We start from the raw sequence: 20,199 nt of genomic DNA, 5'->3' as shown, positions 1-20,199 counted from the left end.
CTGCTTTTTTAAGCGGAAGGTCCAGCATTATTAAAAGGGAAGGGTTAAAAATATCAAAATCCTCTCTCAGTCAATTTTATTGCCTACAAACATACTACATTTGGATTTCAAAAGAAGGGGCGGGCGAATTTAAGTCAGTTTAGGTCTTCCAGCCTTTGGGTATCGCGCGGTGGCTTTCTTTGGCGCTTTGTTTCAATACGGGACTCGAACTGGGTTTTCCGTGACACGGGACAACGCACTAGCCTTTGGGCTAACATAACATAACACAGCTGAGAAGAGTACTTGACATTCAATGGTTGAATGAAATAATCCTTTTAAACATCAAAATAACCTTAAGGGAAAATGAAAGTGCAATTTAGCTGAAGTGGCAGTAACTATGGACACTGCCCGGGGCCATCAGAATGAGTTTGTACGTCGTTCCACCTGAACGTGACGCCATGAATACAACGTCTGTGGACCTCATTAATATAGGATTGTATAGATGCTGCATATTGGCTGGCTACACTAACAGTCTCACAAAGTGAATAATAATAATAATTATAATAATAATAATAATAATAATAATAATACTTCTACTACTACTACTACTACTAATAATAATAATGATACCACCACCACTACTACTACTACTACTTATAATAATAGTGATGATGATGATGATGATGATGATGAAATTGATATAAATAACGGCTGAAATAATGATCATGACAACAGATGCTGATGGTGCTATATTACTTATGATGAAATTATTGAGTGCGTGATTGGGTTAAACGCCGTTTTTATATTACTGATGATTATTATCATTATTATATTGATAATGTTCATGATGATGATCATGATGATAGTGGCGATGCCAGATATTAGCATTACTGATCATTCACACAGCCCATGTCGCAATATACATCTGACTGAGACTAACTCGCCGGTAATGTGTATTGACCTGCAACCGTTAGAACACTGTGATGGGAAAACAGAACTTCCGTCTCGTAACTCTGGACGCGAGGAGTCACTTGAGAGACCAAGTACATCGATATCGTAACAGCAGACGCCTGTATCACAAAGCCGCCCGTTGTTTCCACGCAATCGTGCACAATTCTTAAATTGGACATCTTCACAATAAAAATCAAGACTCCCTGTCTCTCTTTCATTGTCTCCCGATGATTGACAGCCAGCAGACAGCGGCGCATGTTCCTTGCAGTGAGCGCCCTCTAGCGAGTGTTTACCGTATGCAAATTGCTCTGCGCTAAAAATAACCACCGACCTTTACAAATAATGGAGGCCGCGTTGAACTCTGACCCGTGACCTTTCCTTATATGGGAATACTGACCCAACCTCTATTCAAAGCATTGCATGGCGATGTAGCTCGAGCGAAGGAACGATGTAGCACTGTTCCCGTCATTTGTTTGTGTGTTTTGAGAGGATATATGCACGTGAAATTGTACATATGTGGATTTTAAACTATAACAGGACTAGAAGGTTACGTGGATTGCAAGGGTAGCGCAAAATGGCGAACTGCTTCGCTGAGAAACTCACCGGAGTTTCATCGTGGATGAGGATTTACTTGAGTCTACAAACGGCCCTTGCGCTAGTCGGTACGTGTTTACTTTATAACTTTTCGCATGCTTTGCATTTTAAACCCACGATTGCTACACTAACACCAAGTACCAATCATGGTGTTATTACAAGTTTCACAGCTTTGCTACTTGTATTGGCAAGTTTGGCGAAACTACAACTCGAATCTAAAAAGTACCCCCCTGTGCGGTCGAATATGTCCCGTTCGCTATTGTTTGTTCAAGTCGACCGAAATTGACAACATGGCCCGTCTTGAAGAAATAAGGTTGACGGGTTTCAGCTGTCAAACTTGTTCAGGAGTCTGTTCAATGCCACATATTGTCTCTGCGAGCCCAGGATAGGGCGACACAATATTCCAGATAAAAAGAAACGGAGTGTTTATGTTTTAAAAGGGTAAACTTTTCAACTTGTCAAAAAGAGTTTGAAATGATCAACGATAACCCTTGTTTGCTCAATGGTGGTGTTTGGTGTTCAAGAAATGATGAAAATATAAATATATTTAAGATTTAGTATTTAACGTAGATTTAGAATCACAAATTTCCTTCATATTCCGAATCACAAATTTGATTTATCAATTTCACCGGAGGGTTTTCAAAAGTGATAGCATTTCACCGCACAATCGGGTGTTATTCAAACCTATATCCCGTTTCAACAAATTTTAACAATATTTCATATATTACCCAGTTATATACAATTTTGCAAAACGAAAACGTCTGAGCGCGTTGCAGACGAATAAATTCACGATGCAAATTTTACATGCTCTTACAGTATAAGCCCAGGACTATACACGTCATAATCCCACATGCTCCTGTATAATATAGAAAGTAGACCCAACGTGACGTAATTAATCAGTTTATCGAGATGATAATAGTTCATTGTGTTATATCCAGCGGACAAAGAAGATTAGAGGTGCCTACATATGTGTAGCCTTCCGCTTTGCCAGGTGGTGGCGATTTGAAAGGATGGCAGTCTGTTGGGTTGAACACTGTTGAACTATGTGACAAGACCATTCGTTGCAGTGTTATATATCATACTTTGATCAACATAGTACAACTAACACTGTTATTTGTACTCAGTGCTCAGGGAATAACGTATTCATAGAATTGATAAATATGCAAATGCCATTTGGGGTTTGTTACTGCAAATTCACTGAGCTATATTAACAGCGGTGTAGAATTCGTAAGCTAGCAATTACCAGTTGACGTTTTTATCGCATAGGGGAGAGCTGTACGCATAGCGGAATATATCTACAGGTCACAATGACATGATGAAATATTATTCATATCCCTGAAGACAGAGGGATAGGTACGTCTGGTGTGTCTGTATGATTAAGTCTTCGGAGAGAATTCTTTTGTGATTTAATGCATTATTGCAGTTTGGGCAATACCTCTAGGTGGTAAAAATCGTACTATTTGGGGAGGTGATTTATCTAATCAGAAACCAGAATCTGGTTTGAGCAAGTTCGTGCAATTTTAGTGTTAAGCGTTATGGAGGCAATATTTGTTTTCTCAATTGATTGTGGCAAGAAATATTTGCAACATAAGAGAGATTCGTATTGATTAAAGTCTGAAGATGTTGCTGTGTGGAGACGAGTAGGTGACTTCTGCGCTGAACAGAAAATTGATATTGTGATTAACGTGTGTGTACTGTTTGGTTTGCGGTAATTGCGTGATGATTGTATTGTTAGCTTTCTTGTTATTATCTAATATTCAAATTATATCACTTGTCAAATTTGAATAAATCCATATTTTCAACCAGTAATATCATAGTCTCCAAGACATCAATAGAAGGGTATTTGACTCTTTTTTATAAGAAGGAAAAGTCAGTGGTTTTATTTCAATGATTGATTGTAATTGCTTTTATTTGAATCCTTAAAGTTGTCAGTTTTTTGTCATGTGGACAGTTCTGAAAGTAACAATGTTGGTTTTCAGTTAGGAATTGTTACTTTTATTATTTTTTTTATTAATATGTCAATGGGATATGTGTCTGTCACATAGAGATTTAGTTTGATTGATTGAATTAATAATACATGTAATCATTGAAGTCAAAATTCATCTTGCTCAGTTTGACATTAGAACATTCGAACCAATAATGTCATCACATTTGAAACGCTTACAAATGGAACAGATCTAAATATAGGCTGTGCTCCTGGCCAAGAATATAAGTCCGATCAATATACGCTTTAGAAATTGAATCTCTGACTTTTCTCAGTTTATGTTCTATCATGGTTTCAATATTTTCTACATACCACCAATATGAAATGATGAAGTTTATCCAAGGTATTCGATCTATGACACAAGACCAGTCACAGGTGGATTCATTGACATATTTGTCACGGACTGTTTGGGAAATTTACGACCCATGGACAAATTATGCCTGGCGGACATGTCCTTTTTATGAGTAAATTCACCTGAAGGGAACCACTATTGAATTTCCCTTTACTTGCCAACCTTTTGTCATGAACAAGAGCCTAATTAATGAGGTTTGTAATGACACCCAAGGCATTGAGTTTGAGGTTGTACATTGCTCTGGAGTCAGCTGTTTTTCCCCCTGTTAATTGCACAATAAACATCAGGCTGTGAATTTAGGACGAGAGACCACCCTGTGAAAAGTACATCCATTTAATGGCCTTTGTTTTCATTTTTATGGCCCGTTTGGCCGAGCTCGGCAGTTACATAGCTTCCATAAAATCAACTTGTCTTTTAATTGAATTGATTTTGATCAATTTAATATCTGTATGATTAACCGATTGATCATTTGATCTGGTCAAAGTTGTTGACCCGTGATGGTTGTCTTGGCAACAACCTTTTGTGGTCGTTCTTTGAATTTTAATAGTTTTTGTCATATTTCGTAAGGCCACCTAAAATATGTTTGTTTCTGGATTCTGACCAACACATATTTGGAGCTGAGCCCCTAACCCTGCAGCCTTCCTTTTGTTTGTACCACCATCTTGGTATTGTCCATCTCGACCACTGGGTGAAATGGTTGCATTATGCTACGGACAAACCATTTATAATCTTTCAGAGCAGGAAACTCGTTTCAACTGCCAATTATGTTTTTTCAAAGAGATTATATATGGACCTAAGTCGAGACGATCATATTCAAATTTATTTTGAAACTTATGATGATCATTGTAATCACGCTAAAATAACATATCTGTAACCATGGTAACACAAAAGCATGTCCATAAGCATGAATTTTTGAAGGGGTCTTATGCCAATGACCTATAATTCTATTTATCATATGATACAAAGAATATTATTTTATTGGAAAGACGTCCGCCCATATCCCCCCTCCAAAAGTTATATACTACCGCTCAATCTTTTTAAATATATTTTTAGGAGGGGATATGGACGGAAGTCTTACCATTCCTTTTTTAAAAAGGCATTTGACAAAGTTAGGAGGTAGCATTGCCATGAAAACTTTGAATTCAAAGACAACAGAATGAGGAAAAAGGAAACACGTTTAGGGGAATTGGTGGTGCATACTTTGGATATCACAATAATATTTCATAAAAAAATATCATTCTATTAACATGTTACTAAGAACAATGTGTTGTGACTTTGACGTTCATCATTTGAAATGAGCAGAATTGCCCCTCCTGAAATGTAGTTGGTTTCTTTGTTGAAGTATGGTCATGTGTTAACAGTATTATCCGTCTTTGACATGCCATGCCTGTCTGTCATTTGGTGAAACTGACATCTGCTATGAGCATCACTGATGTGTTATCACGTGTTATCACATCATAGGGCCTAAGGAAACATTACACAAACGAAGTCGAGGTCTTGAGAAATACTTACGGCTGGGAATGTTTTGAAAAACTTGGAGAGTTTGTGTAACTGCGATGGCCTTTTTTCAAGGGTATCATTTTCACGTTTTCCTCTTCCAAATTTAAAAACAGAAAAATTTAATTTGCATCTATTTTAAGTTCTGTAATTTTTTAAACCCTGATTTTGTTATGAAACTTTTGCTAATATAGGAACAAAGAAACAAACCCAGCTACACCAAATGTTTATGGCATGTTTTCAAAACTTTGAATTGTTTTAATGTATAAAACAGTGGAATGGGAGTTTCTGTTAGGGCGGGAAAGATTCAGGGGGTGATGCGGCGTTGCTATTGGCAACAGGGAGTTGGAATAGAGAGGGGAGAGTTGTGTGTGGGATGAGATGTTTTGGTTGAGTTTTACAGTGGATTACTGCTGTACAGGCATTGACGTCATGGAGCCAGTGAGATATAGATTGTGGACCGATGACTTGGATCCTGTGATGTAATCATTATGGACCCATGACGTCATGGACCAAGTGATGTAATCAATGGATCCACTGATGTGAATGATGTGAACATCGTGGACCCATTGCATCATGGACCAAGTGACGTGAACATCGTGGACCCATAGCGTTATGGACCCATTGACGTAAACATTGTGGACCATGGCGTCATGGACCGAATGACGTAAGATTTGTTGACACATGGTTCCATGGATCCAGTGAAACAACATTATGGACCCATCATCCATGGTGTTATGGACCTCATAATGAATGTCATAAAATCACGAACCCAGCAACAATTTAACATCAGTATGTGGGAACAAGGAGATCCTATAACATTGCAGTATTTGCACAATAACATATTTCCCTCAATAAGGGACTTTATACACACTGAAGCTCTTGGACGTAAAAGGCGACTATGCTTGTCGTAAAAGGCGACTAACGGGATCGGGTGGTCAGGCTCGCTGACTTGGTTGATGCAAGTCATCTTATCCCAATTGCGTGGTTTGATGTTCATGATGTCAATCACTGATTGTCAGGTCCTGACTTGATTATTTACAGACCGCCTTCATATAGCTGGAATATTGCTGAGTGCAGCATTAACCAACAAACAAACAAACTTACAAATCCAAATATGCTTGTCTAAAACTAAAAGGAATAAACATAACTATCAGTTAATTTTGATGTGCATGAAATGTTTAATGTGTTCTACATTTGGTATGGGGTGATTGTCATAGGCTGAAGGAGATTTGACAAATTTTTATCCAAATATATCTTATTATTCCGTGAAAAGGGTGTCAGTAAGATACCACCCATGACCCCAGCGTATGACCGGTGAAGTGTTAATCGATTCAGTGTAGGGTTCGGTTCAGCCTCAGGTCTGGCTTCCCTATAACAGGGCATATTTGTGGAAGGTGTAAATATCTCAATCCACTTGGCGTGTTTATTTACACATCCAGAACATGGGCAGAGGAGGTTTCAGCTTGTAGAGGAGCTGCTACCAGTAGGATAATCAGCCTCGCCCACAAGAAAGTGGGTAAAAAAGGATAAAAAACATGAAACTCAAATAATGCTGAACTTCACTTACAACTTTAAAAAAAGGTTTGTTTGATGGTGGTGACATGTGTAAGTTAAAAAAATTGGACTTGTTTTTTTATGAAAAGAGATTTGTGATCCAGAACCTAGGGCCCGGTTAAATAAAAGGAACTTATTGCTCTGTTAATCTTAAGCCTATGTTGCAGTATGGGAGTTACGATCACCTTAGCGCTACGACAGTCGTAAGTCTATGTTGCAGTATGGGAGTTATGATCACCTTAGCGCTATGACAGTCGTAAGTCTTTGTTGCAGTTTAGGAGTTACAATCACCTTTTAGCGTTACAATTGTCATTAGTCTATGTTGCAGTATGGGAGTTAGATCACCTTAGCGCTATGACAGTCATAAGTCTATGTTAAAGTATGGGAGTTACAATCACCTCAGCGCTGACGATTGCTTTTTTTAACTGGGCCTTGCTCTACATAGGGATTGTACTGCTAAGACGTTCGTAACTCCTGTATGTAAATGCAGACCTACGATTGTCTTATTGTTAACATAGATTTGTAGAATAAGGCGTACCCCTTTTATTATGAAGGTGCTTCCTTTAACATTATACAGGATAGTCTAGACAATTTTTTAAAAACAAACTTAAAGATATCCAGCCTCAATAGCAATGTCTTTTTTTCTGACAGATTTACCTTAAAGGTCTCGCCTGTCACAATGTTGAAACACTGTACGGGAAACTTTCTAAAAGTTTTTCAATAAGGGGATGACTCTGTCAGCTTATTTGAAGTGTTTATGAGACGCCATTTTTTAGCATTGTAGATATCGCTGACAGCGAGATAAGATTCTCCGCTATTACTGAAAAAGGACCTCGCCTGATATGTTTTTTGAAAATTGAAAAGATGCATGCACTTAAGCTGATTCAGTGTCCATGTATTTAATGTGATCTTGGGTCTGATATAGTATCTCATGTCGGCTGAGAATATCTTTTTCAAACACTCAAAATATATTCAACACTTGCATCAGAGTGTAAATAAGAAAGTCTTTTGGAGCAGTGAGATCATGTTGAGTAAATATCTCCACATTGCAATATTCCTGATAGAGGAGAGAGTTTGGCTGGCCCAGTTGCCAATGGCAGAGTAATTTGCTGTGCAGAGTTGCCTCCCTCAGACGTGCCAGAATCCTATAAATCATGGAACGAATCCCAGTTCTCTCTGATTATGTTTCAACTTTTTCAGCTCCATACATGTCGTAGTGGTTTTTCGAAACAGTTTAACCTCGACTTGCACACTCACAGAGACCTGTACCACTTCAGCTTTCTTTATATACTCACCAACAAAAGAAACGTGAAGACCATACATGTTGGTTAATATATGAATAATTACTCATATATAAAAGGTACTAGATTGGTTTGACGTACAAACGAACATAGGTTATGTTGTGTGATGTGACGCTCATGATCGCATCACATGTGGCGTCACAGATCCATAAACTCAATATGCACCATTTGTCTCGTGCAGTATTAGTGCGTAAATTTTGAAAATCACGTACAGCATATCGTGATAAGAATAAAGACACGCTGTGGAAACACATGACTGTTTTTTAACGTACATACTTCTCTATAAGTTTATGTGGGTCGCGTTTCTTTTGGTGATGAGTATATATATGGTTGACATGCCATGGTACAACTGAAATATTAAACCCAGCTCACTCATTCACTATTATTGTTATCAACCCGTGAAGATCCGGGGTAGAATAGGTCTTCAGCAACCCATGCTTGCGATAAAAGGCGACCATGCTTGTTGTCAGAGGCGACTAACCAGATTGGGTGGTCAGTCTCGCTGATTTGGTTGATGCATGTCATCGTATCCCAATTGCGTGGATCAATGCTCATGATGTCAATCCCTCAAACAAACAAACAAACAAACAAAACTTCATCTCTTCATCCACATCAAGTTGACCCGCCATGGTATAACTGAAATACTGTTCAGAGCAGTGTTACACCCAACCCACTTACTCACTGAAAGACGAGACGCACAATAACACAAGCTCATCGTGGGATTAGAAACAACAATTATTGACTTTGTACGGAAAACTGACTTAGGATGTCAAATATAGTTGTGAGTAGAAACACAACTGTCTTACACTGCAATCATGACCTTGTGATGTTGATGTTAGTACCCTACCAGCACATGAAACGCTGTGATGTTGATGTTAGTTCGCTACCAGCACACGAAATGCTAAATATGTGCGGAAACCCATTGCAGGAAATAGGCAAATAATTGGCCTGATATTTTTGTCCCTGGAACTGCCAAAGTTGTCAAGCAGATCAGCCTACCATTGGCGCTCATAGAATCCTGGTATTGTATGTCACAAATTGATGCTGGCTTTGGGTATTAACTTCGCCAAGAAATATGAGAATATGTTCACCACTGCGAGAAGAAACGTGATGGAATATAACTTGATTTGCTAATTACAGATACCAGATTTTTTCTTTGTGTTTCAAAGTGGAGTATGGCGAATTTGATGTAGTGCTTGCGTCAAAGAACTTGAATGCCCTAACCTCTGGCATATATTGATGCCACTCTTTTGGACATCAAAGCTCTGTGGATAAAATGCCGAGAAATTTGAGCCGAGTTAACGGTTTAACCTCCAGCTTGAAAATCTAGTGGCATAACGCCCGAGTTGAAAAGAGAAAAATACCATTTCTGTTTTGAATGATCATGGAGAAAAAAAAATCATGAATTCAACTTGCGTGATTGTTGGTTGTTTTTCAGCAAGGAAATTGATCAAGTTATTTTCTGTCAGAAAATGAGTTACTATGAAAGTTAATTGTGAGTAACACTTTGACATATCGATAAAACATTTTGTTTTGGATATAAGGCAGTGTCACAATTTTATATAGGTTTATAGAATTGAATAAGTAATTATGCGCATAATTATTGACTTACGTATTCGAGGCCCAAAGGTTCACATTTTCTTGACACTTCTGAACGCTGAGTTGCATAATCAAGTTGGTTCTGGAATAAAGTTGCAGTTTTTTTTGGGTAAATATGCTTCTTTTAAATTCTCAAGGACAGTTTTCAGTAACACAAGGCAACTTTCGTAATTTGTGATGACCTTTCAAATGTCTGTGTACATTGAATGGCAGCTTGCTTGTCGCCATCCGTTTGTCACATGGCGACATTGTTTGTCAAGATAGATGTCAAATGGTGCCATTGAAATTTAAATAATTAACTTAAAAAGTATCAGTGAATAGGAGTGTTTGTTGTGTGTGAACTTTTAGGTTGAAATTAATCTAATATATGTGGCATATAAAGTTTAACAACCCTTTAATGCTTATTAACATAGAGATGAAAGCTTAGAATTTTGGCTCTGAATACTTTGATGTTAGTGTTTGGTCTTTAAACAGTGAAGCCTACTTTATTGTTTTAAGATATTAATTATTCCAGCCTTGTCCTGAGATAAAATCTTCAGACGAAAATACAAAAGATGTCATTCGAATAAGTTATCTTGAGAATAATATCACTGGTTGGTTGTTATGGTAACTGTTATTTAAATAATAATTAAAATGCAATATAAGCTCAAATGTTGCCACTATTTCATAAATAATCAATATTAATGTTGACAGGGCACAAAAATGTAGGTTTACAAGTTGTCTGTCTTACAGACCCAGATACAAATATATATCAAATAGAGCCCATGCAAGTCTATAATGTTTGGCAAGTCTAGATTACTGCAGTGTCAGGATGAAGAGAGTCACTGGGCTCCCTTTTATTATATTTTTATTAAGATAATTGAACAACTGTTTTTTTCTGTACGATATGTTCATATCAGAGACTAGATGTTAGTCTAGTTTACAAGTAAATGTATGATTTATGTTCATGTATAATTCAGACAGTTGGTATCTGCTGCTGGGTCAGCCTGCCATCTGGTTGCTGTTGATTAATGTCATTGACCTTTGACATGGTAATTAAAGGTCTCTGTGACATAACCCAAGTCGTTAATTCCCAGTGTTTATGGTGTGACAAGGTCTGTGTAGTAATTAGACCCTCTCGCCAGTGTCGGGAGCAGTCAGGTCTATTGTGTTGTGTAACCGTGGTCAGCAGCACTGCTCAGGTTATGAAGCTGTGAGTGTGATTGGTGTGTGTTGATTTCTCTGCAAGGTTGTTGATTACACGGAGATACAATCTGGCTGGACCACAGGGGTTCATCACTGCCCAGCTGCCTGTAGTAGTCTGTATTATGAGTATTTGGCCGAAATGGAGTGAGTGAGTGAGTTAGTTTTATGCCGCATTCAGCATTATTCCAGCATTATCACGGCAGGGAGACTAGAAATGGGCTTCACGCATTGTACCCATGTCGGGAAGCGAACCCGGTCTTCGGCATGACAAGTGAACACTTTAACCACTAGGCTACCCGACCGTTCCTTGGCCAAAATGGAAGCTTCAATTACCCACATGGGTACAATGTGTGAAGCCCATTTTTCTTGTCTGTGCTGTGGTATCGCTTGAATATTGCAACAAATGGCATAAGATCCAACTCACTCACTCACTCACTCACTCACTCACTCACTCACTCACTCACTCACTCACTCTCACTCTTGTCTGCATTCTATTATATTTTGAAAGAGAGTAAATGTTAGTTGACCAAAAGTGACAACATCCCTCATGCATTTGATAATATTTGAAAAAAAATGGACGTTCAAAGATTTAAAACTTACCAAGGGTGCTAGTACGATGTCCTTTGAGAGCTGTCCTTTGAGAGTCGTCCTATGAGAGCTGTTTTTGAGAGCCGTCCTTTGAGAGTCGTCCTTTGGAAGCTGTCCTTTGAGAGCTGTCCTTTGAGAGCTGTTTTTGAGAGCCGTCCTTTGAGAGCCGTCCTTTGAGAGCTGTCCTTTGAGAGCTGTCCTTCGAGAGCTGTCCTTTGAGAGCTGTCCTTTGAGAGCTGTCCTTCGAGAGCTGTCCTTCGAGAGCTGTCCTTCGAGAGCTGTCCTTTGGGAGCTGTCCTTTGAGAGCTGTCCTTTGAGAGCTGTCCTTTGAGATACGTCCTTTCAAGCATTGCTGGAACTGCCTCAAGAATAAGTGTTTTCTTCCATTGAAAGCTATAATGACTCCACAGCAAAGAAATGAAGTAACGAGATTAGAGGCAATGCGAATTTTCTCAATTTGGACAAAATGCTCTCCAATCCTTTTCCTTTTTTACTTGTTAATTCCACTGATGCTCAACAGATTATTTTGGCCTGTGTCCTTTTAGGAACAATTACGATAGTTTTTAACAAAGAGATGCCCTCATCAAGAAAGATTCATTATATTATGCTAATGTTGTCTTTCAACTTTGTTAAGACTTCAACACTGTCATGTGAAAGGTCAATTTTCTCTTAAAATCCTTCATTTTAACGTAATGCAGATTTGCGTCTTAATACATTTGAGATTTCCCACCATGCATTTGCACACGTTTATTGTAAAAGTCGAATCAGGGCTGCCCTGGGGTGTTTTGCTGGGGTTTAATTAGTCGAAAAACCATCTTAAACCTCACTGAATGACTCTTATAAAACTGAAGACAGAATGGTATGAAATTGCCAATGTTCGATTCAATAGTATGCTTCTGCTTGGCGCCTGCTAAATCCATCGTTTGCCCTTTTACGATATCACCCATCAAAGAATAATATTTGGCGGAAGTTTATAAACAATAATGAGGAGTAAATTAGATCCCAGGGTGGCTCTGTGCAGAGTGATGCACTTTGTTTTTGCTCTTTGAAAGTTCTCTGTTAGTCATAAGATTTAATTTGTTGAGATCACAAGAGGCTGCGATGGCTATTTGGCGACCCAGAGGGGCGGAATTAGTGGAGTTAAGATGGCGATACAGATCCGTGAAGTGTCATTGTTACTGGCCGCACATTCCGACAATCGAAACAAAGGCACCACCCCTCCAAAACCTCCCCCTCCAACCCCCTCTCCCCCCTTTGCTGTGACTCACCTCTAACTCATTCCCAGGGGATGCACTTGTTTCTAATGATAGGGAAGTGTCCAATCCCTCCGAAGTGACCATATGGTCAAGATCATTGCGGAAAGGGAGGGGGGGATGGGGCATGATAAAAAAAAGGCCGAAATCGACACCTCTCTCCAATTTAGGAATTCCGACTCATCAATTTCAGCTATTGGAATCTGCCAATTTTGGCTGTTGAACTCACCACTTGGAGATTGGGTTGGAGCAGTTGTCAATTTGGGCATGCACAGGATCAGATGGCGTGTCAATTGTCTTAGGGCCGACCGGCTGATTAATGGTGGTATGTTTACATCTTGAGTTAATCACAACAATAAGCTCATCAATTTTCACGATCAGAAATGGATTACGTCAACAAGGTTTAAGTGCAAGACCCCAACATGGCTGTTAGTGGCTGTCATTTAAATTTTCACTTTGAAAAAAATCTAATAACATTTTGGGGAATATTTGGACATGCAGTAAAAATGACATTACATGGATTTGGAATTGTTTGAAAGTAATTTCTTAGAATTTGACAGATGAAAATTTTGAGTGATGGACGAAAGTTTTGCTCGACGGATGATAGTTTTGCTTGACGGATGATAGTTTTGCTGGACCACATGTGTATATTGAGGTATTGTCCGACAGATAAATCAAGCTATTGAATCACCACCTTGGATTCTGACGAAGTTTGGCTGGCTGGGTTTACTTGATTAATTCAGTGCAAAAAGGATTGTTCTGGAAGATGGAATCGGATATATCTCTGTTCTTACAACTACTAAAGGGAGTTGGTAATTCAATTAAACGAAATCCTACTTCGTCTCGATTAGTAGTGACTATCAATAATGGTCAAAATCAATCTGGAAGAACTAGCTATGTTCAGCATTTGTCCATTAATCATGGAGGATTTTCTCCAGTTGCGACACATATATCTGAACTATACTCTCTGTCCGAAGTGCTATTGAGGTAGACAAAATCAATATCAGAATAGCCTCTAACGCTCTTGACACATTTCTTGAGAGCCTCAGCATGTGAATCTAATCGGCCAAGGCTCACTGGGATAATGTTATTTGTCTACATTATTCGGTGAATATATTTTCTGATTTGTACAATCAGAACATAGAATTATGTGCTCATCTTTAACGGTTGGATGGTGTGGATTATTTTTAATAATAATTCAGGACATAGGCTAAATAATTTTGGTAGTTTTTTTATAAATCTAATATAAGAATTATATATTTTTTCTATTCCATTTGGATAAATATATACAAAACAAAAATTGCAGAAATTCATAGAATTTACAAATGTTTTGAACTGTATTCCCATATCGTGGCAATTTCTGTAGGTTTTTGTAAAGTTTAGAATGACAAATTTGAAATCTGAAAATCTGAATACAATCTTCTTGTAAGACATTTTTGTAAATGTTTCAAAAGCAAAATAATTCTAACTCTGCTGTTAATGAGAAAATCCTCAACCAACCCTTGTTCTTTAATGAATAAAAAGTAAACGAACTTGTGTAATCCTCATTTCATGATAATTCTGTATTATTAAAATCCTGGTGATGACTTTTTCAAATCCTTTTAATTCCATATGGATTCAAGACCAATCAACTTGCCGTCATAAAATTCCCACATCCTGTCGTTTTTTGTTTGAACATCATTCTAAGAGGCAACTTGTTGCTATAAAACAGAAATTTAAATATGCATGAACAAGGCAGGACATTTCTCTAGTGTACAACGACTTCTCGGACAGACTCGTCTCTGGATGCATCCATTGTGTTACCAGAATATGCAGTTCCTTATGTCAGAAGTTGGAACCCAAAATGGCCAGAGTTTCACACTGGATCTTAAGTGTCTTCTACCACTTCTCCTTGTCTTGAAATTTATGAATTAAAGTGTGCCTCTTCATCAGCATGGCGCCAATGGTCTTTTTAATCAGTTTCAAGAGATTACCGATTTGTTTTATGTCTGTGTGGGGTTTGAGAGGTGTTTGATTATTTTGTAATTTGGGGATAATTGTACAAGTACCTTGATGAGGTTCAAGCAGATGAAATCTGGCCCTGTCCTCCACTGATGTATATCGAATCTCACCCGAGTGTCTTTTTATATCAAATATATCAATACGAGTTGATGAAAGTGGAAAAACTCCGAGGCTCTCAAAAGACACGAGGGTGAGATTTGATTTATCATCCAGTATCATTCTCAAATCAAAATACGCGAAAAAATCAGTGATTTTTAAAAGCGATATGTAGATATCGTTTGATCTCACCAAAGCAATATCTCCTGTGGGAACCAGATTTGGACAATAAATGACGGAACGCTAGAACCATATTTGTCCACTCCTGTAAAGAGACGACAGTGCCATTGAATAAATTTTTTGACCGAAATCGTTTGAGAAAGGCTGTGTCACAGACGAGTGGCACTTTGACAGTTGAGAGGCAACAAGGAACTGCTCGTATGTATGGGATCAATAATACCTCTGGTACCATGTACCGGAATGCGTTCGTTGGGTTTTGATATACATTGATTTTCGTGTCAAAGGTTCTTGCCCAGCGGGCATACTGTTTGTTGTTTAAGCTGCATTTAACTTGCAGCCAGGACAATGTTTACGTTTTGTGTCATGTCAATTTTACACGTAAAGGTGCACGCAGCGGTGTGTAGGCAACAGTTTCAATCAGCCGACTCCCTCATGAGAGGTTGAGCTGTAAATTTGTCCTCTTCATATTGCCATGACCAAACAAGAGTGCCCTATTCAAAAGCAGACTTTCAACACATCTGAACAAAATCTGTCTATCGTTGGCGTTCATGTTTATACATGTCAATGATTCACTGTCATGTGGAAGGGAACGCTGAAGGGTTGGGGACCATGGGAATATTTTTGATCTTGTGTTTGTGTTTTTATTTCAAGGGCTGTTTAAAAACGTTCAAATCTCTTTGACTCTTTCTTAACGTTCTCCTTTGGGTCTCATTGTGATGGTTGCATCTCTAAGATTCAGATAGTGATAGAAGGATGGAAAGCCATTGGGGAGAATAAATTTGAATAAATAACGGTGGGACTTGCGTAAGTTTGTACTCAACCCTCACTCTCACTCACTCACTCACTCACTCAAAACCTAATCACTCACTCATTCACTCACTCACTCACTCACCTAATGACCTAATGAAGCACTCACTCACAAAAAATATTGCAAAAAAAGACACATCAAACCCAACTCTCTCACAAACTGCATCACTTCAGGATTTACTCCTACAAGCTGACACACTGCACTCACTCACTCCTTCACTCACTCAACCGCTCAACCACTCGCTCAATCACTCACTCAACCATTCACTCAACCACTCACTCACTCACTCAACCTCTCACTCACTCAACCACTCACTCACTCACTCAATTGTGTAACCATGACATGGAAAAATCAACCGCCTCCGTAGTCTAGTGGTAAAAGCATCTGCTTGGAGAGTGGAAGGCCCGAGGTTTAATCCCCGGGCCATATCATACCGAAAGATGTTAAAAAGGTACTTGTTGTTACCCTGCCTGGCACTCGGCATTAATGTGCCATGATTATGATTCTAGATTTATCAGCACAATGCTGTCCTCATGGGATTCCTAAAAGTAGAAAACATCTGAGACCTGCATCACTTTGAGCTTTCCTCACACGTATAGGGCAGTCGGGTAGCCTAGTGGTTAAAGCGTTCGTTCGTCACGCCGAAGACCTGGGTTTGATTCCCGACATGGGAACAATGTGTGAAGCCCATTTCTGGTGTTCCCTGCTGTGATATTGCTGGAATATTGCTAAAAGCGGCGTAAAACCATGCTCACTCACTCACTCCTTCCACATAAAGCTGACACTGATTTAACTGGAATACTGTTCAAAACGGTGATAAACCTAACTCCCTCAGTGTAACCAATGGCAGCAGCCATATAATGGAACCAGACCCCTCATGTTTCTCGGTGGCGAGAGTTTCCGCGATTTAAGCATTTTGACCAATATTAGAGTGAAATGATTACGTGACGAGAAAATTCTTTGGCAAATATAGTCCCTCAAACCTGAATACTGCAGCCGAAAGCCTCACAGCACAGAACAACTGCGAGGCAACGTACCTTGAACTGTCATCAAAGATGAGTGTGGTTCCTTCAGTGAGCTCTTCCAACCACAATCAATGCTCTGTCTTTGAAAAGATTGATACTGAATGGCTATGATAATATCACTGATGAGAATATGTAAGGATTTCTTGCCATTGATCGGTACAGCTGTTCAAGTACTGGCATTGGTTGTGGCGCCATATTAAGTTTATGATCTTACTCTGATTTGCTAATTTGACGAATCTCGTAAAAGATGTGCACTATTGATGGCGCACCAGACAGGGAACGGATTTATTGATTATGTAATCAGATGAAATATCTGTCTTATTCTGAATTTTTAAAGGTTTTTTTGTGTGTGAAAAATAAGGAAATTGTTCATGTACTAGCATAATTTTTTTAGCTGTTTTTAGGAAACGATTAATTATGATAAATTTCGTGAAAGATGGAAATTCTCATCTAGATAGAAATTTACAGCAGAATACTTTTGAATCTTTTTTTTGGTACAAGAAAAAGTACAATTCATTTATTCCAAAATTGATGGATGTCACAGTTTGAGTAATAAAATATTTGTGTTAATTGATGCAATTAAGTTGGAGTATAGTGGATTCAGTGTTTGAATTATTCATGATTCAACTGTAATCGTTCTGAATATAGATTCCATTTTCTGGAAGTTTTCAATAAAATTTTCAATTTGAATTTAAGTTGCTTTTGCTGGAAATAGAACATGATAGTTGTAGGAAAGCAGTTTAATACATTTTGGGGTGAATGTTAACATTTCTTCTCATTGTGTCTTGTTAATATCGTTTGTGTCGCTTGAAGACGATGGATCTATTCCTGTGCATTCTGAGACACCACAAGCTGGGCTAGAATGCATCAGCTTCTCCTCACAATAAAAAAAATGCTGATTCCTGGGTAATGTTGTGTGCATTAGTGGGTGAGATGTGGTGAAGAAAGTGATGGATCGCAGTGACGAGGGATGTCATGCTGGGCTATTGATATAGATTGCAAGCCAAGGAAAGTACATCTTGGGTATGTCATACTCTTTCATTTTGGGCTAAAAAATCAATTCAAGACCCATACAGGTTCTAGTAGTCCAACTGTAGCTCTACCCAGCAGGACTTCGCTCCAGTAAACAGTTTCTCTGATAATCAACCTTAAGCTCTACCTAACAAGACTTCACTCCAGTAAACAGCTCCTCCAATGATCAACCTGAAACTTGACCCACCAAGACTTCACTCCAGTAAACAGTTTCTCTGATAATCAATCTGAAGCTCGACCCAACAAGACCTCACTCCAGTAGACAGCTCCTCCAATGATCAACCTGAAGCTCGACCCAACAAGACTTCACTCCAGTAGACAGCTCCTCCCATAATTATCAACCTGAAACTCGACCCAACAAAACTTCAGTCCCTGTTCCACCAAACAATCGTAGCACTGCGACAATCATAAGTCTATGTTACAGTATGGGAGTTAAGATCACCTTAGCGCTACGATCATATTGTTGAACACCCCCCAGTACAGTAGACAGGTTCTCCGATAGTAATCAACCTGAACTCTACCCAACATCTTCCACTTCACAAGGACCACTTGAGACTGTCCCAACTGCAGTTGCCTGTGCTGGGTATTAAATCCACTGATCTGCGAGTGTGATGTCTGCGTGTGACATACAATGTTATCTCTCTGCCCGTCAGTCAGGACAGGTACCCCCCACTGGGGTACACTACACAAGTTACCTGTAATCAGCTAGACTTACCTGTGCGACCTATCTGGAGATCTCTTGACAGGTCGCTACGCGTTGTTGGGTCCAGCTTGACTGATCTTGTTTGATGTTCGGCCTCTTGTCGTATTTGAGGAGTTGTGATAATTATGTTCTGGGGAGGTTTGGACAAAGTTATCAAGCAATAAGTTGAGACTGTTGTGTGATGGTATTGTTGTTGTTATTTATGAGAACTGTACGGCCGTTGTTTGCGTCCTATTCCTTTCTCTTTGTTTCCAGTGTAATTTATTGTCTGGGGTGAGGTGAAATGGGGATTAACATAGCGTTCAAGATTATTTCATTTATATATATATATGTCTGTCTGTCTGTCTGTCTGTCTGTCTGTCTTGTATGCCTGTGTTCACTTATGCCGATTTTATTGTGCTAGCAAGGAGACACCATGCTGCAGTTTAACATGGGCACCCCAATCAGACACATTATACTGACTCCGAGCCTACCAGTCCTTGTTAAATCATACCCCAGTGGACGTGATGTTGCTCCTAACATCTGGGATTCGAACCCACACTGTCAGAGTGAGGCACCTAATCGCCAGCACACAAAGACAGCGATCTAACCCACTCAGCCACCGAGGCTTCGACCAAAATGAAAGTCTGACAACTGGTAGTCTCACATACTCAGCCCGAAAAAGTACTAGAATCTGTACTTTACTAAGAAAGTGTTATCCCAAATATAACATTTGTTAAATAACATCTTGGGTAACAAAAATATCATACTTGTGTTTGTAGAATCAGTAACAGATTTTGGACTGACGGCAGGTACAATTTTACGAATGTTTTGATGAAATTTGTTGACAATTAGCTGTTATGAATATTTCAAGGTCAGATAAATGATAGGTTGGTCAGTCAGTCAGTTACAGGGAGTGTTTTTCCACTTTAAATAAAGTTAACACGGCCTGTTTGTGGAATCAATATGTGCCAGACATTATTTTTTATGCATCAAATCCCGATCACTTTCAAGTTCTCATCTCAACACCCTCGGGGAACATACAGAGCTGAAATTCACATGTGATTTTCAAATCTGTGCCATGTCAAAGAGGAGATAACCCAGGGCCTTAGGTTAGTGGAACACCTGTAGTGAAATTTGTGATGTAGCTAACTGGATATACAGACCCTGAGTAGGACTAAGATAGAAGTAAGATACTACACAGGGTAAAAGGAACTAATATACAGGCGTTTTCACACACCTTCATTGATGTTCCTGAAGTTTTTTTCAAAGAGGATTCGTACATCAGAGAACTTATATTCACTCGAGGGAATTGGTTATATGTTTAACAGTCATGTACTTGTTTGAAATGAGTTTTACAGTTGCAATATTAAAATAGCAAAACTGGTTGGCTGGAAGTCAGTGTACTGTGTCTGAGTGGGTAACCATGTTAATCTGACCCGTGAAGATCTGGGGTAGAAATGGTCTTCTGCAAACCATGCTTGCCGTTAAAGGCGACTTTTCTTGTCATAAGAGTTGCAGGATCGGGTGGTCAG

General features: G+C 38.9%; 1 protein-coding gene across 6 annotated transcripts in view; it reads left to right on the top strand.

Annotated features, from left to right (window-relative positions):
• The first annotated feature begins 1,345 nt into the window (after positions 1 to 1,345).
• Positions 1,346 to 20,199, top strand: part of LOC139461104 (neogenin-like) — a 157,788-nt gene continuing 138,934 nt past the window's right edge. For all 6 annotated transcript variants that reach the window (XM_071242630.1, XM_071242629.1, XM_071242634.1 and 3 more), the window contains exon 1: positions 1,346 to 1,592. In XM_071242630.1, the coding sequence (XP_071098731.1) occupies positions 1,505 to 1,592 (88 nt within the window). In that variant the 5' untranslated portion in view covers positions 1,346 to 1,504. The remainder of the gene's footprint in view (positions 1,593 to 20,199) is intronic.

The sequence above is a fragment of the Haliotis cracherodii genome, unplaced genomic scaffold, assembly GCF_022045235.1.
Source record: "Haliotis cracherodii isolate W230 unplaced genomic scaffold, xgHalCrac1.p SCAF_14, whole genome shotgun sequence".
Lineage (NCBI taxonomy): Eukaryota > Metazoa > Mollusca > Gastropoda > Lepetellida > Haliotidae > Haliotis > Haliotis cracherodii.
This window is presented reverse-complemented; position numbering and strand designations above follow the sequence as displayed.